Genomic DNA, 27,869 nt, shown 5'->3' with positions numbered 1-27,869 from the left:
GACATTTACATTCCACACCAATATCATCAACACAAAAGTAACACAAAAAGAAGGTTTAGGATGTGAAATGATATACCATACAATCAATGCAATGATGATGGCACTAAATTTTTTTTCTTTTTACAATAAACTGGCTTTTGATAGATGAGTGTAGTGTGTATGCTGAATGGGTGTGTTATTATCCAGTCATGTTCTCTGAATGTGTGAATAAGTACAAAAAATTATTTTGTTTGGGTGGAGCCATTGTATGTTAGGTGCATGTGTATACTGAGGCACTTGTAACTTGGATAAAGGTGCTTAAGTTTCCATGTATGTGTGAGTACATTAGCACTCTTTGTAAAATCTATTTCTTATCTAGATATTGCAATATCATAACTTTTGTACAGTCATTGGGTAGTGCATCCCAGCAGTATATCTGGTATATGTTAGAAATATAGTCAGGTGTTGTTTAACTGCAGCAGATGTATGTTGACTCTGTGTATGAAAACTTAGTTATGGTGGGGAAATTTGCTTTTGATTATTATTTTGAGGTATATACAGGAGAGAAAAAGAATTCTGGCTTGACAGTTTTGAACATTATTGATAATTGAAATTAACAGCAAATATTAAGTTACACCAATTGCATACCAAAATGCAAAGCTGGAATATGACCTTCATCTGAAAACAAATATTTATGATCAAGTGTAATACAAACAATGTGTAGCAGAGCTGACAACTTCTTGTCTAAGTAATTTCAACTTTCATTAGCATTAACAACAAGATTAACATTATCCTATTCATTAGCAATATATAAATTCAGTTAACCAGCAAGAAGTTTTACATTAATATTCATCATACAATTATATTAAATTAATCAAGATATAAATTTATCACAATGATTCTGAGGTAGACAGTAACTCCTGACATACTGTCTTCATAAAAGAAATGAATCACCAAATAGAATATAACAACAAAGAAACTGATTGTACGTAAAAGAATACATTATTGTTTTTCACCTGAAAATGTTAAGAGTTGAAAGTGTGTCCCCTGACTACAATCTCAAAGAATCCATGGTCAGATTCACCGTCTGTATGGAAGAGTCACTGCCACGGTTCTGTAAGCCATGCTGGGTTGTTGGTTTTGACATAGTTACCATATTCATACTAATGAGAGTAAGTTTTTCTTGTGCTTGGAGAATTACATGATGAAACCCATATTCTTAACAAGAGTTTTCTTCCTCCAAGTAGAACATAAAGTGATCCTTGGATGTCTGTAGGCATGACTATCTTGTTATACAACTTTTAAGATGGTCGGAAATGTGCCCTGGTTAGAAGTAGAAGGCTTCTGTCTCAAAGAACTTTCATGTACTTAATTGTACAATTTCTTTGGGAGAAGATCCTTTGATACTGTGAATATTCATGTGGTTTCTTTACAATGATTAATGTGGTTCACTAAAGCCTCCTTTGGGAAAATGTCTTCCGGCTATGATGATTCACATGTCTTCTCTTGTGTATGATAAAACATTTCCTCAAACAAATGAATACTCTAGGAAAAGGTCTTTTGGCCCTTGGTACATTTTTATGGCTTCTCTTTTTTATGAACAGTCATATGCTCCAGTAGATGACCCCTCCTGGAGAAGGTCTTTTGGCATTGTGAACATTCATGTGGCTTCTCTTTTGTATGAACTTTCATGTGCTGTGTTAAATAACTACTCCGGGAGAAGGTCTTTTGGCACTGTGAACATTCATATGGCCTCTCTTCTGTATGAACAGTCATGTGCTCTAATAAATGATTCCTCCGAGAGAAGGTCCTTTGGCACTGTGCACATTCATATGGCTTCTCTCCTGTATGAACTTTCATGTGCTGTGCTAAATAACTGCTTCGGGAGAAGGTCTTTTGGCATTGTGGACATTCATATGGCTTCTCTCCTGTGTGAACAGTCATGTGCTTCATTATATCACTCTTAGATAAGAAAGTCTTTTGGCATTCTGAACATTCATATGGCTTCTTTCCTGTATGAACAGTCATATGCCGAACTAATTTGCTCTTGGTAATGAAGGCCTTTTGGCATTCTGAACATTCAAATGGCTTTTTTGCTGTATGAAGATTCATGTGGGTTACTAAAGCCCTCTTCTGGGAGAAGGTCTTTTGGCACTGTGAACATTCATAAAGTTTCTCTTCTGTGTGAATATCCATGTGCCGCACTAAAGTACTCTTATAGGTAAAGGTCCTTTGGCAATGTGAACATTCAAATGGCCTTTGTCCTGTATGAATAGTCATGTGAGTAAGTAAATAACTCTTCCTAAAGAAGGTCTTTTGGCACTGAGAACATTCATATGGCTTCTCTCCTGTGTGAGTAGTCATGTGCTCCACTAAGTTGCTACTCCGAGAAAAGTTCTTCTGGCACTGTGAACATTCATATGGCTTTTGTCCTGTATGAACAGTCATGTGCCTAACTAAATATTTCCTCTGGGAGAAGGTCTTTTGGCACTCTGAACATTTATATGGTTTCTTCATTGTGTGAACTTTCATGTGCCTTTCAAGATAATTATGTTGGCTAAAGCTTTTCTGGCACTGTGAACACTTGAAAGGCTTCCCATCTGCATGCATCAACATATGTGCTTTCATGTTAGAATTGTCAGAAAATGTTTTGTCGCATTGTGAACATGCCCCTCCTTTACCCTCCATAATGCAATCTTGCCCACATCTGCAGACTGTAACAGCCCAAGATATTCAGGATGAAATAGTAAAGGTAAAGTGAATGACCTTGGCTGATGCTGCATCTGTGATGTGCACAACACGATTGGTTTGTGGAATGCTATTCTGCAACTTGAATCACCCACTGTGTGAGCAGCACCCTAAAACCCTTGTGTAGTGGAGAGTGTGGTGGCTTTTGGTCTGATGTTAATCTTTCCAAGCAAGGTCAGATAAAGTTGGGTATTTTCTTCCCCTTCCAACACCATGAAGCACTATGATCATAGTCTCAACAAAGGTTTGCATTGGTAGTTCCTAAGGTTTTCAATCCATGATACCTTCAACTTCATATTTTTTCCCAGTAGTCTTACTGATGAAAATTCAGTGTGTATGATTCTCAGAAGACTGCATGATCTCTTACAAGTCTTCTAGTCTGCTATTGCCAATTGTCCACAATAATGTAAATGTATTTGGGGGTTACTTCAACAGCAATAAACATTTTGTATATATATCCCCCAATCAACTATGAGACGTAGCAACAAACATATACTTCCTAGACTTTCTATTCATTATTTACCAGTTCAAACTTATTCCAGTACTTTGGACAGAAGATTAATTTGGTAATGACAGTAAACTTCTAATGATAAATGAACATTAATTGTGATACTCACTTTCCCAAATAGTGAGAAAGTGAACTCTGGGAAAATATATGAATTATGAAATGTTGTTCAGGACCATAGTTTTACCATATACATTATGAAAAGCTTATCAGTGGTACAACTGTTGCCTGTTGCTGTTCTTGCAAGGCTCTTCATGCTTCTATGATTTCCACATTCCCATCTTGGAGTAGTTTATCAGTCAGGAAAGCTAGGAGACGTATATCACATTCTTATGCTGAATCCTTGGAGCTGGCAATGATATGAAAACGAACATTAATATCGAATGTGAAAGTAATGCAGATAAGATTATGTAGATAAGAACTTGTATGAAATGCAATGATAATCTGATATGAGGTAGTCAATATCAAGTGTGTATGATAGAGAGAGCGCAGATCTTTGTTCACAGTAAGAAGTTAGATTCATAAACTCCTGGCAGTATTTTTCCATTGGCTTAAGTTTGCAAACAACAGCCTTCAACTAAATGATTTTGTTGCTGATTTATGGTTCAGAAATACAGTGCATATTAGATATATTACCATCATAACTGCAAAACAATTTTGCTTTACAGAAATGAAGTTCTGTTTGAGGGAAAACATTTTAGATTGATGTGACCAATAATTAACTTATACTTAACTTTCCCATTCTCCTGGAAATGGTGTTTAATATCCAAAATTTAGAAAGCTTCAGTGTCATTGCCCAAAAAGTAAAATTAAATATTGGCATATGTCATTTGTATGTTGATGGTGAATCCCATTTATGTACAAGTACATTAGTACATTGGTATTCATTTATTTTTTCATCACTATTTTATCTGTACATCATGATAAGACAACAAATATACATGGGCATGGTGACTGTCCCAACAGCACAATTGGTATAGCTTAGATATGTGTGAGTATTATCATGTGTTATTTGAGTGCTAGTAGTGTACTTTAACTGTATATACAAAGGTACAGGTATGGCTCATAATAAAGAGCTGCCTTAATTATTTTGAAACACTTTACTTTTTATTATCATATTGAGACTTTATTACCATCTTGAGACAACTATTGGAGAGAAAGTGAATTCTAACCATAACAGTTTTAAACATCTATTGATGAACGTGAAAACCAACACCAGAGATATAATGTTAAATTGATGGCAAATGAAAATATAAAACTAAAATTTAACCATCATTTAAAAGCAAAGAGCTTTTTGTCCAGATAACTTTCAACCTTTGTTAGCATTAACAGCTAATTCTGTTTCTTTTCAGCAGTAATGTATTTCTCCTGTTACCATGTTCAACCTTTTGACATTGGGACATTATTTTTTTCTTGCTGTAAGAATTTGAGGTTTATGTACCTTTACATATGTTGTTTTTACCTTACAGAATAATTCGGAGATAAACAGCACAAAAGTAAACATGGCCTTGTAATATTCATAGAGGGGCTACTTCTTCACTGCAGATGGAGATAATAGAGGTCAGTGTTGCTTTTATTTTTTTCATAGGTAAAGATTCAGCATTTCTTAAGCTGCATGAGTTCTCATACTGCTAGTCTTCATTTATGTCTGCTACTGACCATTCTCCACAATAAATCATTTAGTAGTTTAATTCCAGCAGCAACATATGGAAGATTAATTTGGCACTGGTATTGAATCAGTACTAATATATGTTATCTGTGATAATCTGACTTTGCCTCATAGTAAGGAGGTGAGTTCTGAGAAAAGTCATGAACTATGAAATGTCACAATCCCTAACTTTTAACAGGTTTATATGACAGGATGATTAACTTCAAGTCTTGCCCAAAAGCTGTGTACCTAAAAAATTAATTCCATTCAACACTATAAACACTTTTGATTCTACTTAACCTGATAAACAGTCCTATCTGTAGAAACGTGGCTAACAGTAATTTAATATCAATACATGTCATAAACAGTTTGACTGCCTTTAATATTAAAATTGGACCCTTTCAGTAATAGCAGAACATTTTCCTCATTGTTTAATTTTATTTTTGTTAATGTTACCTTTTTAAGCCACTGTTGATTATTAGTTGTTATCACTGCTGATTTTGTTGTCTTTGGTGCTATATACCCCCGCTGGCATTGATGATCTTCACTTATTTCAGTTGTTGCTACTCCAATCATTACAAATCATTTTCCTGCTGCCATTTGTTGTAGCTGATTGTGTAACTGTTGTATGTTGTTGTACAGCTGGTCATGCTTGTATAATTTCTTTATTTCATTCTTTGTCCCAGCTTGTCAGTCAGGATAGCTTACAGGCACATATCAGGTTCTTTTGCTGAACACTAGGAGCTGTTAATATACCAGGAACTACCAAGTAATAAGAGAATAGACATAGAAAGTAAATGCTGAAGATAATGGAAATAAGTTAACGCATGAAATACTGGCAATAAACTGAAATGAGAGACTCCACATAATTACATTAAAAAAATGTTCAAATTATAGAAATATGTGATTATTAACATCAGATACACTCAAATTAACATCATATAATGATGCTAAGAATAGGATGTATCCTCGGTATGAAATAATGACAACTGAGGTCAGATCCTTAACATAAAATACTGAATATGTAGAGAGATTGATTGATATGATTTTGTGGAATTCATGAAACGTTAGAACTTAATGGTTATTCAGCATGTACCAAATAAAAAAATTGAACTATTTTCACATAAGTATCTGCTTCCTTTGAAAAATATCTGAAAATGTAGAACTTCTTGTGTATTTTTTTTTTTTTTACTTTATTTCATGTTCATAAGTCTACTTATATTAGACCCCTAAGTTGTAGATTTATGTGAGGCAAATAACTCTCTGTGTGTGTGTGTATATATATATATATATATATATATATATATATATATATATATATATATATATATATATATATATATATATTTATATTCTTTTTTTTTTTCCCCCAACATATTCACCATTTCCCGCATTAGCAAGGTAGCGTTAAGAACAGAGGACTGAACCTTAGAGGAAATATCCTCACTTGGCCCCCTTCTCTGTTGCTTCTTTTGGAAAATTAAAGAATGGGAAGGTAGGATTTCCAGCCCCCAGCTTCAATAACCAAAAGTGTTATTTACAATAACTATACAGTGTTCCCAAACTAGAGTAAATGTTGCAGAGCTTGATTTGGAGTATCACATTTCATGGTAATGGTCGAGGCAGTTGTGGTAAGACTTACATAATAGAAAGAGTGAATTGATGTAAACGTTGTTTAAGTACTTGTAAAATATCAACAAAAAAGCTTTGAAAACCTCCATAAGCGGCAGAAAAGTACACCAATAACATAGTGAAATTGTTTATGCTAGGGACGGCTTGTAGGGAGGATGGGCGGTGGTGCGAACGGCCGCTCAGTCTGTCGTCTGTTTGTTTACATTTGTCGGCAGTTGACAGGCAGCTCACATTATTCTTTGTTTTTAGTCAAACATTTTTCAGCAAATAAGTTATATGTATTGTTGATAGTCGGTTACTTAACATTTCTTAACATCAGCCGTTTTATCATTTACACTCGCTCGATTTTGATAGTATCCCAATTACCTTTTAAAGGATGTTTTAAAATTATAAACAAATTTTAGTTCTCACCTGATCGTCGAGTAAAGCTGCGTCCTTACAGTGGTGGCACTCTCAGATTAACTCTATAATCTATAGAACTATATGCACAGTGTTTACAAAATAAGACTCCTGACTGCATACTCTGATGATCAATGTTAATGTCAGTGAGAAATCGTGACGACTGAGTGCTGCCGCCAGAGGGCAGCATCTCTTCGTTGTTGCTTTTATTTTCCCGTTGCCACGTTCTGTTCTATGCCTGATTTTTAGGCCTTGTGTTTGTAACTCGTTGAATATGACGCAGACATTCTGTGTCTCATCATTTACCTTTTTGGGGGGTGTTTTTAAAAAATTTTTTAAAAAGTGTGTTTTAGGTGAAAGTTTGCCTTAAAATATTTTTATATATTTTATATATTTTTATATATATATATTTATATATATATATATATAATATATATATTTTATATTTTTTATATATTCGCCATTTCCCCCATTAGCGTGGGAGCGTTAAGAACAGAGGAAATGGGGGCCCTTTTGGGGGGTATCCTACTTTGGCCCCCCTTTTTCTGTTCCCTTCTTTTTGGGAAAATTTAAAAAGGGAAGGAAATTTCCCGCCCCCCTTTTAACCGGTTTTTAAAAAAGGGGAAAAAAAGGTTTTTGGGACTTTTATTTTTTCCCCTTTTTTTATTAATTAATTTTAAGTTAATAAAAAAATTTAAATTATTAAATTTTTAATTTTTTTAAAATTTTTAAAAAAAGGGGTTTTTCCCCTAAAGGGGAAAAAACCCCCAATTTCAAGTAAAATTTTTATGCCCAGGGACGGGTGGAGGAGGGGGGTGGAAATTTTCCTGTTTTTTTCTTTTCCAAAAAGGCCCAAAGAAGGGGGAAAATTTTTCCGCAAATGTTAAGTATTTTGTTCTTTACTTAAAATTTCCTTTAAAATAAAGCCCTTTTTCAAACACCCCAAAAACCCAAACCAAAATTTTTAAAAATTTTCAAATTTTATTTACCTATGGAGGAAAGGGGCCAAGGGGGACCCAGAAAATTCTTTTAATTCTTTATAGCCATTTTTAAAAATTAAAACCCAAGTTTTTCCGATTCAAAGTTTAAAATTGTAAAAACTAGATGAGGTGGCCAAGGGGACATTTTTTTGTTCAAAATTTTTCCCCTTACTATATCTTCAGCATTTTGTGGACCTTAATAACAAGGCTGACATCTTTATCTCTTCTGTTAATGTTTACTCTGTCCTTGGCAGCTCCTGATCTCAAGTACAAGAATGTAACAAGTGCAGCCAAGCTCTCCTGACTGGCAAAGTATAGAAATGTATAATGGAAATAGTATCAGAACTGATACCCTTTCGAAGACAAGTCTTAGTCATGCTAAGGTCATCAAAAGTAAAGCAACAGTTTTAGAAACATATGAAGAGCAGAAGCAGAAGCAGCAGGAACAGAATTGTTCGTAACAGTAGAAAAGTAGTGGCATAAGAAAAGGTAACATTAACAGAAAGAACTGTCAGAACTATCATTGGAAAAGATGTCACTGTTTTTTTATGCCCGTAATATTGAATATTGTGTAACCTTTAACCATATATCTTTCTGACCAGGGTCTTAGTTCATTATATTACCAGAAAACTGTCTATGATGTTTATGTGTATTTCAAACTTTTGTACTAAGACATAATTGGCTTTTATTACCAGAAAAGTGTCTATGATGTATATGCATATTTCAAACTTTTGTACCAAGACATAATTGGCTCTTTGTATACTTTATTTGATGTCATTTCCCTATTGAGATAGCATTCATTTCTTATTAATTTTATTTACAACTAATTTTATAGTTATGATAGGTATCTTGCTTGGAATAATGGAAAACAGCAAACCTGTAATGCAGAAAGCTAACAGTTGTCTGAAAAATGCATGTAGAGGGACTACCACATTGTTCCCAAGTAAGCAGGAACTAAAACAAAGTGGGAGGAATTTAGAGTGAAAACCATGAATGTTAGTAAGAGAGATGGTATTTGATCTCATCTGGACTTTCTGGTAAAGGGAGACATGTGATAACTTCCTACACTCTTCACCACATATGGATTGTGATCACTTCACGTCACAGTTCTGTACCTTGCTTGACATGGAATAGGTTGAGTTAAGGCTAGAGCAGCACTCACCAATCTTTCCATTCTTATGCCACACACCACACCAACCAGAACCACACACTCCCCTTTTGCTGCTCAATCAGTGAACATCTTAGGGTATTAGTGGCTACAGTTGTGGACATTATTGCATTCATGAAGGAAAATGAGTTCATTGTATGCTAGATATTATTTAAAGGATTCCAGCATGAAAATGGGTATGGTAACACATGCAGGTAAACCTTTTGGGTGTTCACAGTGCCAGTATCTAGATCTTAGATGCATGAAAGGTTACTTTATGATATTTCACAATGCTTAATTATCTTTTCTTGGAGAAGTAATCTGAGGAACACTAGTATTCATAGAGGAGAGATGCAAAATGAATGTTAACAGTGCCAATGAACCTTTTCCCAGATGACTTTTAAAGTACCTCACGTGAAAGTTCATGTAGAAGAAAAGTTCCATGACTTCATATTACCTAGAGACCTCTTAGAGAAGTTATTTTGTGTAGCAAATGATTGTTCAGATACACAAGGAGCCATATGCATATTTAGTTAACTAAAAGACTACGAAGAGTAATTGACTGAGGCATATAGAAGGTCCTACAAAAGAAAAGTCACATGAATGTTTACAGTGCAAAAGGAGTAGTAAGTTAGTGCAGCACATGACAGTTCACAGAGGAGAGAAGCCACATGAATGTTTGCAGTGTCAGAAGACCTTCACTCAGAACAGGGCTTTAGTTCAGAACATGGCTCTTCGTAGAAGAGAAATGCGATATCAGTGCTCACAGTGCCAAAAGACCTTTCCTTAGAAGAGTAACTTAGTGCAGCACATAACCATTTATACTGGAGCCATGCCATTTGAATGTTGCTAGGCCAAAAGGCTTTCTCTCATAAGAGTACTTTAGTAGAACACATGATGTTTCATACAGGAGAGAAGCCTCATCAGTGTGTTCAGTGCCAGACCTTTTCCTGGATAAATCATTTAATGTAGCATATAATTCTTCATATTAGAAATAAACCATATGAATGTTCAAAGTGCCAAAAGACCTTTCCCCAGAGGAGGAATTTAGTGCAGCACATGATTATTCATACAGGAGCGAAGCCATATGAATGTTCACAGTGCCTAAAGAGGTATGATTTATTGACACATGACTTTTCTTAAAAGAAGGGAGGCTGTATGAATGTTCATAGTGCATAAAGGCCTTTTCTTGGAGGGTAATGTTAGTGCAACACATTACTTTCCATTCTAGAGAGAAGCCATATAAATGTTCACAATGCCAGAGGACCTTTTCCCATATTGGTCATTTGAACAGGCACATGAAAGTTCACACAGATGAAAAGCCATATCATTTTATACATTATCAAAAACAACTTCTCCCAGAGATGCAATTTAAAGCAACATGTTACTGGAGAGAAGCCATATGAATGTGAACAGTGCCAAAAGACTTTCTCCTTGGGGAGTACTGTAGTCAACCACAGTGCTATTCACACAGAAGAAAAGCCATATGAATGTTGACATTGCCAAAATAAAAAATCTAGGAGGGGTTGTTTAATGAGGCACATGACATCATACAAGAGGAAAGCCATACGAATGTTCCTAGTGCCATGAGACATAATCCTAGACAGAAAATCTCATGCAGCACTTGGATATCTGGCTAGGAGGAAGGCCATATGGATGTTTACAGTGCCAAAAGGTCTTTGTTCAGAGGAGTACTTTAGTACAGCACATAACTAGTCTTGGAAAAGAAAATCTAAATGAATGTTCATATTGCCATAAAGCTGTCTCAAAGAGAAGTCATTATTTATTGCATATGACTGTTCATGAAAGTGTTAAGGCTTGTGAATGTTAACACCACCATGAAATCTTCTCTCACAGGAGTACTTTAACAAAGCATATGACTGTTCATACAAAAGAACTGTGTGCATGTTTACTATGCTGGATGATTTTCCCAAGGGTAATTATTTCATGTAGTATAGGAAAGGTAGTTGCCATAGGACTGGTCAGACATGCCACATTTCTGTCCATTGTAAACACCAGTGTAACAAGATGATATCTTTTTAGCAGGTATCCAAAGACCATACAGTGTCTCTCCTGATGGTAGCAGATTATTCTGCTTGTAATAAGAGAGAGAAGCAGGTTGACAATGGTAAAGAATCTGCCGTACATGACATGGGATGTTGTCCGGAACTAACCATAAGAGTTCAGATGGAAAATATTGATATTTGTAAGGGAAGAGTTGTGGGTCATATGACGTCGGAGTAATTGTTGAAGATAGATGCTTTCCTTTCACTGATGATAATGAATATAGTGAACAGCAAAACCCATAACTATGAGTCATGAAACCTCAAAGGATTGGCTTGTTCAGCAGATGAGTAATTTGACTTGATCAGCTGAGAAAATATATTACATATGGTGTGTTCCTTATGATCATTGTATCATTTCCTTTACTCTTCTGTGTAAATTGGGAAAACAGTTAATAGTATGATTAGTTTGGTTATATGTATTCCACACAGCAACTCACTGAAGGCAGAATTTCAGGAAGAACTGTCTCAGGAATAACAGTGATATTTTCATTTTGGTAGTGGATTTCCCATCTCATATATTTATATGATAAGCAACAATGTAAAGTCATGAATTGAAGAAGCTGGATTATTTGGTGTTGGTTACTAGAAGGTGCAACTGGACTATCTTTTGTTGATGACAAAGGTGATGTAAAACACATTATTAATGTTCAGAAAGGCTGGGAGTTAATTTTGTCAAACTCTTATATAACTTTTGATTAGAAATTTCATATCTAGAATGATGCTTGTAATCGTTTGTCATCTTTTCATATATTAATAGTGTGTGTTTTTGTATTTGCCTTTTGTTCTCTTGTCCACCAATAAATCTTTGAAATTGGGTACGTTGAATTCTTTTCATATCTTGCAAGTATGTCAGTGTGGCAATATATTGGCATTTATAACTTGGTGCCTTCTCTTCAGGCTGACTTGAGACCCAAGCCTGTGCATTTGCATATACACCCAGAGCAGCAAATTCCTGTAACGTCTCATCCAAAATATGCCACTTGTACAAAGACAACATATACCTGTGTTCTAGCTCTGCACCTAGCATCTTCTACTCACATGCCTAATAACACATGCCTGTCTACTCACATAGCCGCCCAGTATTCACCACCTTTATTCAAGCAGCTTAATATTATTATGTACTCGTACATTCTCAGTCAACACTGTATCTGAACAACAGATGGAGAAGATAGAGAAGTTTTATTAATGAAAATCAACAGTTCATGCTGGAAGTGTAAAGCAAAGGAGTTATAGGAAAAGTAATTTATTTATGATAATAGTCAGTGAAACAGGCCATCGATGATCTCAAAAAGATTTCGTCACCCATTGTACAAACAAATCAAATGTTTATATTTTCTAAAATAACAGAAGATTGACACAAACCTCTGCCATGAAAGTCAAGTTTAAGGTACTTTGCGGAGCCCCAACAGAAACTTTATATGGGGAAAAAAAAATACCTGCCCTCCCTCTGCAACTGATGGAACAGATGACCAGAAACATTTTATATCTATCACAGGAGAGTACTCATTGGGCTACATGTATGGTAATGTGAAAACCCATAAGCCTAATCATGCCTAACTTTCCATGAATTCCATAGGTTCATTGTCAGAATATAACACTGAGCTCACAGTAAATGAAGTGCCTTTTCTAGATGTATTATGTCAGTCAGAAAATGGCCAATACACCAACAGCATCAACAAAAAAAGCAGCCTTGAGGAAGTGTATGAATGCTGTCTGAGTTCCCATCAGGCAATGCAGAATGAATGTAATTGAGTCTTACATATGCTGTGTGTACAAGCATAACTCATTGCCCACATTTCAACATCGAAGTATGAAGGAGTAAACAATTACTGATTACTAATGGATACTCAAACATTCCCAAACCACAGGACCACTTGAACAATATAAATCTAGAACATTCAATTAGAAACCAGATGTCACAAGCATATAAAGCAGATGAATGTGTAATGCAAGACATTATCATGAGCATATGCTGTTGCAACCCAAATGATAAACTTAGCCTTATTTACAACAGTAGTCACAAACATAGTAACTACATAGTGAAACAATTTCAATCAAGATAAGAAATTCCTCTGAAGGCCACCAAGGTAGATTACAAATTTGACTGCTACCACAGAGGCTCTGAACTTTGTTCTAAGAGCCTTATTGGGATGACTGCCACTTCTTTAAGTCGCAGACATACTTTACACCAACATGATGGTGCACCCAAACTATGCAAAGATCCTTGACTTCTGCAACAATCATAACAAATTACAAAAGTTTTTTCTTTTTCTGGAGCTGATAAGTGCCTCTGGAAGTATATTCTGTATGTAGGGTCCTGGAGCTGGTAAGTGGCTCTGTAAGTATATATATATATATATATATATATATATATATATATATATATATATATATATATATATATATATATATAAGGTTGAGGAGCTTGTAAGTGGCTATAGAAGTGTATATCTAGGGTTCTAGAGCTTGTAAAAGGGCTATGGAAGTGTATATGTATGGTCCTGAGGCTTGTAAATGGCTCTCTTAGTGAAGCTTACATAGCACTAGAAGGGTATATTTAGGGTTCTGGAGCTGGTTAGCAGGGCCTTTGAGAGGAGGGTGCAGGGGGTTCATCTTACCTGGGCCCGGGGGTCCAAAAGGTTGCCCAGGAATTTCCTGGGATCTCAGGAAATGAAGAAAATCAACAGAGCGCTCCATTCCACCCTTCTCTCATCTACCATACCTTTTTCGGCCTTACAGCTCATGTCATAAAACCGTAGTGTATAAAAACAGGATTATTAATGGAGAAGGGAAGGGGGCCTGAAAGAAACGTGTACCCCACATAAAATTCCTCTCAGGGGCCCTGCTGGTAAATAGCTCTGAAAGTGTATATCTTGGGTTCTGGAGAAGATCAGTGGCTCTGGAAGTGTATATCTAGAACACTGGAGCTGGTCAGTGGCTCTGAAAGTGTATATCTAGGGTTCTGGTGCTATTGAGTGGCTCTGGAAATGTATATCTAGGATTCTGAAGCAGGAAAGTGGCTCTGGAAATGTATATGTATGGTGCTGGAGCTGTTGAGTGAATCTGGAAGTGTATATCTGAGATCCTGGAGCTAGAAAGTGGCTCTGGAAATTTACATGTGGGGTTATGGGCTGTTAATGGCTCTGGAAGTGTATATGTGGAGTCCTGGAGCTGTTAAGTGGCTCTGAAAGTACATGTGTAGGATCTTGGAGCAGGAAAGTGGCTCTGAAAATAATATATTTATGGTCCTGAAGCTGTTCAGTAGCTCTGAAAGTGTATATGTAGGGTCCTGAAGCTGAAAAGCGGCTCTGGAAATGTATATCCAAGACCCTAGAGCTGGAAAGTGGCATTGAAAATATGTCTGTCGAGTCCTGGAGCTGGTTAGTGGCTCTGGCTGTATATCTGGGGTCCTGGAGCTGGTCGGTGGCTCAGGTCATTCTGCAGTTGGTCATGCAAGCTACATTTTAAGCCTTAATGCAATTACTGAAACGTTTGTTTCATTTATATAAATACTAACTGGAATTGCTTCTTGTCTACTGATGATGGCAGTGTTTAAAGTAGACTGAAATATTTTCATGTATCAGGTTAGGAAAGAAAAAAGGTTTTGTCGATGTTTGTCAACACCACAGTTGTGGATTTTATAATGAATGTATATTATCGTTCCGGAATTATTACCATTTTGCTTGATATTAAGTGGACGAGTAAGATGATGTCATTTAAATGGGCGACTAAGACGATATGATTACATAATTATGATCAAAGGAAGTTAGAAGAAGAAATCTGTTATATCGAGACCATTTTCTACGGAAGAGGAATCAGCTGATGCCTGACTCCCACAATGCATCAGCGGAGGAATATGGTTGTGTTGTGAGTATCGCCCGCTGGATTCAGTTGGGATGTATTGTCGTACCGCTTACCATCGGCCTTGTCTTATATCTTAGGATGCCAGTTCACACAGAATGTACATGATGACTTGTAAATGAATTGTTGGATGTAGTAATGGCTCCTAAATAGTTAGAAATTATCATCTAATAAGACGTAAATGTAGAGAGTAGTGTTTGTTTACATCGATAGCCCCGTGTTTACATACAGTCAGCTGATCGGTTGGCACCAATGCACCGCCTGCCGCCTTCGTGCTTTAATTGTAATGGTTGTACTGTTTAGCATAATGTAAATGGAAGGCTCGCGCTCATACACGGATATATAACCGACTTATTCCATGACGATATTCAATCGTATGAAAAACTGACATAATCAAGTCACTTGACTACCAAGCTGCCGCTTTACTTTTAAATATATACATAATTACCTTAGACCAATAACCTATGTTGAATTAACCGATGCTTCGCATTTTATAAATGTTTCACTTTATTTATTCTTTCTGCTTAAGTTCAGTTTTATGACTCGAATACCAGCAAAAGTTACAAGAGCTGTTATAGAAAAAAAAGTTATAGTTCCTCTATATAGATACGGTCCATATGATGGATAAAGTGATATAAAAAGGCACGTAGAGAATATTCTTCGTGATTTGAATGAATGTCATGAATGTCAGGAACGTAGATCGAGAATTTTGTTGTTGAAAATTGATTGGTATCCTTATGAAATGAGCAAGTTAAAATTGAAGGCATTTCATGTTCACACTGCAGGGGCTAGGCAAAGATAAGGGTATTTTAATGGTACTATCTATAGGAACACAGGAACGGGAGGAAACAACTAATCCTAGTTAGCCCATGAAACTGAACTAGGGCTGTTGGCCCTTGTGAGGCAAATCCTGTCCACTTTCACTCATGTAGACGTAGTCTCTGCCTGAAACTTTCTATAGTTTTTTGCATTTACTTTATTAATTGACATCTTGTTCCAGTCATCAACAAGTCTGTTTCCAAACCAGTGTTCTCCATTATCTTTGTTAGATATAGATATATAAAGTTTGATATCATTATGGCGATATCTCTCTAAAAATGATACTATGAGTAATTTATCAATATTTCCTTTATTTAGCCTTCTTATCCGCATATATAGTTTGATTACATCACCCCATACTTACATCTCTCATTGGGATGCATATTTGGTTTCCTTAGTTTCTACTCATTGGAAAGATTTCTGATGTTAGGTATCATTTTTGTCATTCTCCTCTGTTTGATTTTTAGAATTGAGTCAAAAGAATATTGAAGAATGTACCTTGACTTTATGGTATTTGAAAAATATGTAACTAATATGGTTTTGGGTGTGCATCCAGTTTTTGTGCTGTGTGTTTGTGTCAAGTCACATGGTGAAAAATGCTTTGAAACAGGGAAAATTCAAGAATAAATGAATGAAGAAACTTGAAAGAAAAATTCAAGAATAGATGATTTAACAGACTTGAACCAACTAAGGAAGATTCAAGAGTAAATGAATAAAGAAACTTGAACTAACCTAGCTTATTCCAGTATTATGACTGCATTTATGTGTATTATTTTTAATTGCCTCTAGACCTTTCTAAAGGCCCTATATCCCAAGCCTGCATTACTTCCAGTAGCATACAAATGTAGACTACATTGGAGCAAAATGTTCTTTGATGAGGCTGTACTCCCAGTGATACAGACTTGGCAAAGGTGACTATTCATCCATGGTTTAACCTCAAGCAGTGGGAATCTAGTAACACCTAGACTGTATGTTATTTAGTTATTCATAATCAGCCCAGGACCAGTATCTATGAAAGAGTCCTAATATTATCCAGAACCATTCTAATGGCACCTGCAGCCCAAGGCTGCACAACTTATAAAGTAGTATGATGTGTAGACTCCTTTGAAGTGAAAAGTCCTTTGACAAAACTGTACTCCCTGTGTTAACTTCAAGAAGGCTGCGTCTGGAAACAGCACCATATATAACTGTACATATACTTACTCTGACACCACAGTAGCAAGATCAAACATGTAGCATTACATTACACAGTTGGGACAATGACTCACCAAGAGCAAAAGGACTACATCTCCACAGAAGTCTTCAGTCACTCTTTTAACCCCAGACAGAAGTGAATCCAGCCCACACCCTCCAGTCACATTGAATGGACAGTCATGTTGACTGATCAAAACGCCAACTATTCTAGGCATCGTGTATGACACATACTTGATTTTCACTGACCACATGGATTACATCAGCACAGAGGCAACACACAAACTAAAATGATATCAGAACACTAACTGACACCAGATTTGGACTCGAAAAAGAATCGCTCAGAATCCTCCACAGACAATTCATTCATTCCATTTTAGACTCTGCCTCACCTCTCTAGTCTTCCACCTTCTCAAAAGCAAATATAACAAAGCTTCAAACCACACACAATAATGCACTCAGAGCAGTCATTTGCTGTCTGGCAACTGCAAACAACAAACACCTTCTCAAGGAAAGAAAGATATTACAAATACAGTCCAACCTCAACATGCTCTTCACTCAATTCTATGCAACAGCACTGTGTAGACCCTTCTTACCCAGCTGCAAACCCTCAGACAGAAATAAAAAGCTTACTCCTTCCTCACACTTCAGTAACCTTAACTCACACATCCCCCCACCCAACAGATAGATAGATAGAGAGAGGCATTCCTCCTGCTTGTCATTATAATGTGAGTGGAAGGTCACCTATGATGGGGATGTATCATCAGAGTAAAATCTTGGAGGAGAACCTTTCATATCAAATGATTCCATCCTTTCCATACTGCTTTGAAGTTGCAGGAGCCCATGTAGAGGGTATCTTTAAGGTTATGTAATGAAATGATAATTACTGTCCATGTAGATTTTTATGTGGCATGGGGTCTATGTACATGATATGATTATGATTCTACAACACCACCCATGGGTTGATGACATGTGTGAGGTAGTAAGTTTTTGATTCATATAACTAGGAATGTTAGGAAAGACACTCAGTAAATTTGTACTTATGTTAATTGACAACTTGCCAACACTGACTCAAGAACAGGTGTACTTTAAAGGAAGTGATATTGTGTAAGATGTTTGTTTGTGTGTGTGTGTGTGTGTGTGTATCTTTTTTTTTTTATTGCATCTAGGCTTCTTTGTTGTAACTCAGTAGTTCTCTGTCATATGGGAAGTGTGGGAAATTTTGGCATGATGTTAGTTCTCTCTGTAGCCCATTTACAGTGGCTGTGAACTATGGAGTATGTGTAGCTGGACTGACATTTGCATGATTTATGATTCATGATGATTCATATCAATACATCTATTGTCACTTACTTATGATAGAAATGTTGCATTAATTATGATTTTGTAGTGGTAATGGGACACACCAAGCATTGATACATTCTTTCATTATGACCTAATGCTATGAAGTCAAAAGTATTGGCTCAGTCCTTCTTGAATCAAGTGATAAATGTAGCCATTGTTTAATAATATGTATTGGAATTAGATGATTGCATTATTTCTAACATATTATTGATTAAACTTTTCTCTTACAGGTGAGTGTTGTGACACAAAAGTGAAGACTAAGGATCCCTCGATTAATTCCTTGTGCAGTGTTCCTCTTGTCTTTTCTCACTCCATCACATGCTTTTTTGTTTACAACCTTCCCTCATCATTTTTCTTATCTTTTCATTCCTACTCCCTTTTTCTGTTTAACAGTTAGCATTGCAAAACTAGATGCTTACTTGAACTCTTTGCCTACATTTTCATGGGAAGATGGAGAGCGATGCTGTAGATTGTACTGCAACGTCTTCTACCACTACCTGTCCCTCTTTAAGTGTCTCTGCTTCCTCTAATCACACTCCCATTTCTACTGTTGATGTCCCTACACCATCCCCAAACTCGTGCCATGCCACTACCAGCAGAGAAGGCATGGACTGTCAGGAGAATTCTCATACTCGCCCTCAAAGGAATACCAGTGCATCAAAGCGTGATGTAGCAAATGAGGTGCGGCATAAAAGTAAGTACCCAGTTTTCTTGAGTTAACAAACTGAAATTTTTCAGTTACTGTTGCTTACTTTCTTAGTATTAGAAAGGTATTTGCTTACATTATATCAAAAAGAGTTTGGTGCATATTCTTAGGAGATGGACATTCATGAATCTTCAACCCATTTTCCATATGTGGTAAGGATAGTGTTTGATTTATTTGTTTTTGTTGTTTGCAACAATAAGGAAGCAGTGAACGTGGTGTGATGATGATGCTGATGATTCATAGTAGCACTGTGTCAGCATTCTTTCTCCCTCTTTTTCAAAAACTAGTCTTATTGTATAGTGGCCCTGTGGTAAATTTCACATATGAAAGTAGCATTGGCTTTGTTGAGTATGAGATTAGGATCATGTTAAATGTAGTGGTCTGTCCATCTGTTTATTTCTTTGAATCTCGGTTTTTGTGGGACACAGAAAATTCATGCAGTATGTTGTGGTGAACTGTGTTATAATATAAAGTAATAACTGAAATTGCATCAGACTGTGTCTTGTTTTATATGTGTTTGTGTTCATACATTAGTGCACAAATGTTGTAATGTTTTACACATTACACATGAGTGACTATTAACTCTTGAATGATGGTCATGTTCCAGAAATTCCATCATGTTAGTCACAGAAAATAAGAAAAAAGTATATTCCTTTCTGTGATGACATTTTAGCTTTCAAAAGTAACAAAAGACATTCAGAAAGTTATATTATTCCCTTTATACTGACCTGGTATGCTGCTAAATGAGGGTTGGAAAAGAGTGTGGATTACATGTCTAGCAGCTCCTCATGATATAGGAGGAATTGGAAATGTTTCTGTCTTTGTATTGAGCTCATTTTTATAGTGTAATCTTATGTTGTACATAGGCACTGCTTTGACGGTAAATAGCATGTATGTATTTAGAAATATTATCCCTTTACGCTAAAAAATTCAATGTAGTGATTGGTTGGCAAGTGTTTAGAGGACATTGAAGGATTTGTTTATTTCTGTATATTGAACATACTTTCACACTGCTCATATTTCATACATAGTCACAGTATTAGTGGTGAATAACATTAATATCTTTAGATGTCTTAACCCTTCATGTTAGAAAAAGTTTAAAGTAGTGAGTGGCTGGCATGCATGGGAAGGATATTGGAAGTGTTTTTTCTAAGTATTCTGGTTCTTTATGTCTCATATGTCTCATATGTTACCAAAGCATTCAGTTACCCCTTTATTACATAAGAGATGATTAGGTGCAATTATGTAATCCCCTTAAAATCACTGTGAATTATTTTTTTTTATATATATTTCTCATGTTAGTATGTATTTTCTTTGATAATTGATCTTCACATGTAAAACCCATGTTTACTTTAACATGCTGGAGAGAAGATAAGGATGTGTGTGCTTGAAGTGGGAACCTGTATGTTCTTTGACTAACCCCATGGAAATAGATCATAGTATAGTATTTAGGTAGGGGTTCGATGTAGCCATGCACAATTTACTCTGCCTTTAAGTGTTGACCAGTCAGAAGTCAGTTGTTACCATTGCACTTTGTGATTTTATTGCATGCCTCCTGCTTGTGGTTACACCACAAGTAAAAAGTCACCTTTGTTGAGGTTGTATCGTTGTTAGTGGACAAAAGGGAGCAGTGTCATCAAGGAACTTCTTGCTGTGGAGGAGTCCATTGCTTCCTCACTTCTGATTGATGAGCAGCCTTGAGGTGGCAGGATCCCCATAAAAAGACTCCTAGGTTGTATGATTAGATGAGTTATTTAACCAGTTCTGGAAAATCTTGAGATAGTTATCACCCTCCATTTACTGATTTTGTAATACGTGTAAAGAATACTGTACCCAATTTAACCAAACTTAATTTGTATATTTTAGGTCATATGCAGTTTGGCTATCTTTCTTTGTATTTGCCAAATGACTTATCTCCAAGTCTCCAAGCATGAAATAATGACAAAAGATCTCCAATATGATTCTCTGGAGACTGGACAGTGTTTGCATTTTAGATTTTCTTTTTTCATTTTCAGATGGATATTTCTGGTTGGGTGTTCTGTTCTTTTACGTGTTATTTGTATGTATTTGTGATACTGTGTATGTAGGTATGTACTATGTAAAGAGTGTTACCAGACTTCATGTGTTCAAAGTTATGCCACTAGTGAGAAGTCACCTTTGGCAAGGCTCCATAGTATCACTGTCAGTTGATGAAAGTGCAGTCTCTCTGGTGATCTCACTTTAAAGAAGTCCATCTTGTCCCTTCTACTGATTGCAGCATATACTTGGAGCTGTAGGAGCTCCTAGATTTTTTGAAAGGGGTCCCAGGATTATTTGATGATAGAATGATAATACTATATAAAACGTTTAAGGAACATTTACTCACTTTATTTAAACTAACTTCTTCCCTTTGCCTCTTCTAACAAGTACAACAGACTAAGGTAGAGTTTGGCAGATAATTAGAAGATGAAATACTGGGTTTTGGATGCTTGTTGGCACCATTATAAGGACAGAACAAGGGTAGAAGCTTCATAGGTAGCTGAGAAAAGCATGGAGCACTTCTGTCTTGAATTCAGACTTTGGAAACTCATTTGCCATTTTGAAAATCTTATACATGCAGGCATTCACATATTAGATGTTTTTGAAGTTTAAATCTTTGGATTTTAGATCTCCCAGTAGTAATGAGAGTATGTACAGTTTGATAGTTGATAACATACTGTGGAAGGAAGGGTTGATATCAGATATATTTATTAGATATTGGTATAGAATAATTTTGTTTCAAATTAGTTTTTTTTCATTCATGACCACTCTTTCCTGTGTGGGTCAGGTAGCACCCACAACAAATGTCTGAGCTGTAAAGAAAAAGAAAAATTAATCTTCATTAGGCTCTTTCCTGTGTCCCTTATTTCAGAACATAATACAGACGGGAAGGATTTACAGCTTCCCCATTTTTACCTCTCATGGAAGACTTTATGAAATGCAGGAGATACGTTGGCAGTATCCTTTCTTCCTTATCCCTGGGAAAAGAATTATTTTATGGTAATGAAGTTATTTACAGTTGTAGTAAGCAAATGTGTAGGTTGCAACCCTTCCTCAGGAGTGTTTAAGTGGTACTGAAAACCATCCTAAACTCATATTTTTAGGCTTGCAAGTGTTACTCTCTGTCTTATGAAAACTGAGTGACTGGGCTAGTCTTGCCAGCTTCGTAATTTCGTTGTACCCTCCTTTTTCTTAATATGAATCATATGTTTTTCTCGAGTCATGACCTGCCTTTTTTTTAAGATGCAGGTTTTCCAACTCATCAAAACAAAAAAAAGAATCATATGAATGTCTTTTCCCTTTTCTCCTTTCCTCTTTAGGCTTTGTTTCAATAGGGGTTTTTGTCCATTCTGTCTTTTTAGGCTTTGTTTCAATAAGGGTTTTCGTCCATTCCAGGAGTCTTCAGATATTGCCAGCAGTGCTTTTTCCTTATATTAGAGTGATACCATGTGACTGGTAATCCTACATTGGAATCAACTAGGGGATATACATAGGCTTGTTCAGTATCATGTTAGGGGATATACATAGGCTTGTTCAGTATTATCTTAGGGGATATACATAGGCTTGTTCAGTATTATCTTAGGGGATATACATAGGCTTGTTCAGTATTATCTTCTAGGGAAATGAATTGTTTTGGGATTGAAGCAGGTTATTGTAACAAAATTAATAATTCCCCAAAATATGTTTTGATGTTCTTACACTTTAAATACATATGTATTTATCTCTGTTATTTTGACTATCTGACTTGCTGTTTATATATCAATCCATCTTACCTTTTCTGTATCTTTGATGCTTTTTTCCTCATGGAAATTTTCCCTTTGGAGAATAACCATGGCACAGAGGTATTCAGGTTGCCATATCCAAATCTTTCCAAAGCATACTTTACCCTTCTCACACCCTTGTGAGTTCTCTCCCCAATATCTCCCCATGCTTTTCCTTCCCTGGATGATGGCTGTTCGCATCTCGTGGGTATTCTTCTACTAACCCACTGCAGTTCCCTATGCAGTGGTGTCCATCCTATATTTTTTTCTCTGCTTCATTTTCTATGAATTAAGATTTGGTCTGGTATCTGAAAATGGGAATAGAGAAGGGGTCTCTTTCGTAAAGTGTGTTATGGTTTGAATGATCTTTTACCCCTGCAGCTTTAACTGAGACCAAGCTCCCATGTTGTTCTGTTGATCTGTCATGCTGTTAGAGACCCACTGTTCAGATTTCTCCACATTACAGGCCACAGTGTTTCTATTGGCATTAGGCAATGTTTTTAACAGTACGGTGCCCTTTGTGTTTTTACTGTACTTACTGCATCTTTCAGTTTCATTGGTAATATTTTAGTCTTCCATACCTGTCATGCCAAAAGGGAACTTTGAGTGCAAATTAGGAGCCAAGCCTTCCAGGATGTTCCAAGCATTGTTCAGAATATACCTCGCTAACGCGGGAAATGGCAAATAGTATGAAAAAAAAAAATCTGAATTCAAATGAGTCCAGTCTCAGTTTTTAATTATTGCTGGTAGATCAGATTTGTAATAATGCCTATGGAGGGTGTGAAATATCATTGCTCACTTTTTAACTCTGCAATTTCACCTGCCGCAAAAGGGGACTATAAGTGCCCTGAGAAAAGACCACTGGGTGTACCTCTTCTGTCTTGAGGACCTTTATAATCCAGCTTGCCACCTTTTTAGAGAAGAAGACTTGTTTTCTTGTGTTTGTTGAGGGCAAAAGGTATGATGTGCCTTTTTTTTGTCCAGTGTTCTGTACTTAGTTTAATTCTTGACATCACTAAAATGGTTTAAACTTTTTATCGTTAAAAGGTTATGAGTTTGATCAGTGGCTCTTTACTAGAAGAATTTATGTTTGTCTGTAGTTTCTCAATGTCTTCTGCTAATGAGGTTTCCATTGAGTTGGGTATCATCTGCAAAGGTTGATATGAAATTATGGTTTGTGTTTCATTTGTCAAGTACAAGAATGAGACTCTGTAAAGGTATACAGCGTTTTACTTTAGAGGAGTTGGAAGCTATCTGATCTACAACATATGATCTGTTTATTAAAAAGTTTCAAGCTCAACTTCCCGCTTTTCAGGTTACTTCTTATATACTTTGTCCTTTATGGCACTATGGTTACAATTGATAAAGGCTTCTCCAAACTTTGTGATCATCACTCCAGCATTTTCTTTGTACTCAAATGCTACTGCAATTATATCATAATGATCAAGCAGTTGAAAGAATGATGATCTTCCTACCTGGGTTAAGTAAATTATGTAATGTTGTGCTCGGTCCAACTACTGATCAAGCCTTCAAAAATCAGTCAGTTTCAAACTTTTTGCAGTTATGCAAGAGTCCAGGCTCACTTTGCAACGACGATTAGTGCTTGTGCTTGTGGTGTTTTGCATTTATTGAGAGAGAAAGAATTCTGACTGATCCTGAGGTAGTATTTATGGTTATGTTGTAACCTTTCCCAAGTTACATGTTTAGATGGGATATATTGGGTATATGTCACTCTGAAGGGTTTGTTGCTATTATGAAGAACCGAGTCATGTTTTTAAAATCTTGCCATGATAAGTATGTACTTGTAAATGTGACCTATTTAAGGAATGTGGTGGTCTTTCATAAGCAGTGTGCCCTTGCAAAGGTGGCATATTCAAAGAGTGTGATGGCTTTTCAGTGATAGTGTGGTTTTAGAAGTGTGACATTTAAAGAGTGTGATGGTCCTTCAGAAACAGTGTGTCTTAGTGAGGGTGAGATAGTATTCAAGAAGTATGATAGCTCTTTAGGCTTTTTCTTCCTGGAATTAGTGATGTATGTCTTAGGGAGTGTTCTCTCGAGTTATGTATTTCCTAACACGGTCTTGTCATGGTTCCGTTTTGGTCTAGGAGCAGGACACAGCTTGTTTATGACATTTTTGTGTTTATTCTAGTATGGCAATACGTTCCTTCTGACATATTGTTCCCTCCTGCCATACAGTCAGGTAGCCTCATAAACTCCTCCTCCACTAGATATTCAAACATGATTATCATACCCTCATACCCCCTCCCTCCACCCTCACCCAAATGTTCACACCCCTCCCCATCTCCCATACCGTATCCTTTACCTCTCATAAGAGCAAATTCAGGCCTGTTGTTTCCCCGAACATAAAGTTTACGCGCGTAAATAAACACGCCTTATTTACATGTCGGTGGCGTAAAGGCAAGATTGGCCCCGGGAGGACCAGGTCTCCCCTTGGATGGGGGGAGCGTATGTGTGTGGGGGGGATGCTGGGGGTACGTGTTAGTGTGTGGGTGGGGGTTACTCCCTTATTCCCTGCCTCGTCATTAAAGCACATGTTCAACGATTCGGATTTTTCACACACGGCTCGTAACTCGACGTATTGGGTGGGTGGCGGGCGTAGGGGAAGGGGGAAGGTTTTTATCCTGTTAGAATACCCTGTTAAATGATACTGGAGGGGGCTTGTGGGGGGAGGATGTAGGGGCTAGACGCCAGTGGTGGTAGGGGCTTGGCTGTTGAGTGGTCCAGGTGGGATGGATGGCTGCTGCACTCGCTAGTGGATGAGATGGATGGCTAATGTTGGTGGTGGTTGAGGTGGATGACGTGTAGGTGCTGGTGGGTGATTGCTGCAGGTGCTGGTGGATGACTGCAGAAGAGGCTGGTAAATGGCTGTTACAGTTACTGATGGATGACTGCTTTACGTGCTGAAGATGTTGGTGGATGGTGATGCTAAAGGTGCTTCTGAATGAATTGGATGAGTGCTACAGATGCTGGTGGATGAAAGTGATGATGCTGTAGGTGTTTGTAGATGAAACGGATGTCTGCTGCAGATACTGATGGGTGAAGTGGATGGCTTGAACAGATGCTGATGGATGACCAGCAGGTTTTGGTGGGTGACATTCAAATGCCGTTGGATGACTGCTGCAGTTGTTGTTGGATGGATGTTAAAAATGCTGGTAGATGACTGATCCAGGTGGTGATGCCTCCGGTGGATGATTGCCTCAGTCGCTAGTGGATGAGATGAATGATTTACTCGGGTGTTTGCATGAGATGGATGATTGCCTCAGGTGCTAGTGGATGAAATGGATGATTACTTTGGTGAATGAGATGGATAATTGCCTCAGCTGAAGTTGGATGAGATGGATGATTGGCTCAGGTGTGGGTGGATGAGATGGACGATTGTTTCAAGTTCTAATGGATGAGATGGATGATTGCCTCATGTCTGGTAGATGACAGGGATGATTGTCGTAGGTGCTGGCGGTTGACATGGATTGCCTCAGGTTCTGATGGATGATATGGATGACTGCTTGGGGTGCTGGTGAATGAGATGGATGATTGTTTCATGTGCTGGTGGATGGGATGGACGATTGCATAGTTGTTGGTGGATGAGATGGACGATTGCCTGGATGTTGGTGGATGAGATGGACGATTGCCTGGTTGCTGGTGGATGAGATGGATGATTACCTCGGGTGCTGTTGGATGAGGCGGTTGGACTGCTGTTACGTAATGCTCCCTTATATGAGCTCTGTAGATTAATATAGTTGTGTTACGTTGAATAATGATATAATACTGTTCTGTGATGGTTAATAATGATAGACAACATTAGAAGTGGCCTTCATTGTTTACGTTTCCCTGTTTCTGTGAAATCCTCAGTTGGGTCAAGTTTGAATTATTCAGTATTGAGTGTACCTTGAGGTACAGTAAACGTCCTTAACTCTCGTTCACATTAATCATAATTCTTGCATGTAATCAGTTTAATTACTTCGTTGAGCAATACACATCCAAAAGTTGTATTCATTATTCCAAAGAAAACGGGTTTATGAATTATTACTCCGTACGGAGTTCTAATTTATAAGCCCGTTTTCGTGTGAATGTTGAATGCATTTCGTGGATGTGTGTTGCTTAATGAGTGTGAGATATTTAATTGGTTAGCTGCTATTATCTAACATTCCAATTAGAAGTAAGAATGATGTGTAATTGTATACTCGAGTGAATCTTTTCATCTTCGTCTTCTCTTTCTCTTCTCTCTTTTCTCTCATACTTCTTTCCCTTATCCCTTCTTCCCCCGTCCTCTGCCTTCCCCTCCTACCCTCTTACATCTCCGCCAACGAAATAATCCTCACTTGTAATAGTTTTGAATATTTCTTATTGTCCTCCATCCAGCCACAGTGGTTTTCTATGTCAAGAACATCATGCCTGACTAAATTAAAATATAATTCCATGCTCAGTTTCTGTTCTTAAAGTGCATATGAATCGAAAAGAAATCATTTATATCACATTTATGCTTTCCATAGTTCGAGACTGTTATAATCATTGACACAAATAAGAAAATCAACTTTAAAGTGAACAGCAAAAGACAGTATAGTAAACAATAAATGATATAAAAAGTTGATTACAATACATACTAATTACCTTAGTTGATTACATTACTGGAACCATGAAAGATCGTTTGACTCTTTGTCAGTTTGATAAAACAAGGATTGAGTGGAGGAGACGAAAATTCCATTTGGGTTGTGAATTGCCCTTTTTTCCCATTAAGAAAAATACTTTCAATTCGGTAAAGAAATTTTGTGATTAGAATTATAATGAACAGTACTTTTATTAGTTTTATTAAGATTATATATATATATATATATATATATATATATATATATATATATATATATATATATATATATATATATATATATATATGAGTCCACAAGGAAAATGAGACACGAGAAGTTCCCAAGTGCACTTTCGTGTAATAATCACATCATCAGGGGAGACTCAAGATAGAAATATAACAGTCAGTTGATATACATCGAAGAGACGAAGCTAGGACGCCATTTGGTAAACATGTGATGGT

General features: G+C 36.8%; 2 protein-coding genes across 7 annotated transcripts in view; one reads left to right on the top strand and one right to left on the bottom strand.

Moving 5' to 3' along the window:
• Positions 1-553: 553 nt before the first annotated feature.
• On the bottom strand, positions 554-7,228 carry LOC139746238 (uncharacterized). 6 transcript variants are annotated; one of them, XM_071657238.1, is made up of 3 exons: positions 6,924-7,228; positions 5,337-5,642; positions 554-3,581 (listed from the first exon to the last, which is right to left on the bottom strand). In XM_071657238.1, the coding sequence occupies exon 3, from the start codon at positions 2,665-2,667 to the stop codon at positions 1,558-1,560; it is 1,110 nt and encodes a 369-aa protein (XP_071513339.1). In that variant the 5' UTR covers positions 2,668-3,581; positions 5,337-5,642; positions 6,924-7,228; the 3' UTR covers positions 554-1,557. The 6 variants fall into 6 exon arrangements, with proteins under 6 accessions (XP_071513339.1, XP_071513338.1, XP_071513342.1 ...); XM_071657237.1 differs by having other exon boundaries at positions 5,337-5,624; XM_071657241.1 differs by having other exon boundaries at positions 5,337-5,610.
• Positions 7,229-14,945: 7,717 nt separating this feature from the next.
• Positions 14,946-27,869, top strand: part of LOC139746237 (E3 ubiquitin-protein ligase RNF220-like) — a 216,287-nt gene continuing 203,363 nt past the window's right edge. The window contains exons 1-2 of the mRNA XM_071657231.1: positions 14,946-14,971; positions 18,550-19,013. Of these exons, the coding sequence (XP_071513332.1) occupies positions 18,770-19,013 (244 nt within the window). The 5' untranslated portion in view covers positions 14,946-14,971; positions 18,550-18,769. The remainder of the gene's footprint in view (positions 14,972-18,549; positions 19,014-27,869) is intronic.

The sequence above is a fragment of the Panulirus ornatus genome, chromosome 64, assembly GCF_036320965.1.
Source record: "Panulirus ornatus isolate Po-2019 chromosome 64, ASM3632096v1, whole genome shotgun sequence".
In the NCBI taxonomy this organism is placed as follows: Eukaryota; Metazoa; Arthropoda; class Malacostraca; order Decapoda; family Palinuridae; genus Panulirus; species Panulirus ornatus.
The sequence above is the reverse complement of the archived record's forward strand: the minus strand, read 5'-3'. Positions and strand labels throughout refer to the sequence as shown.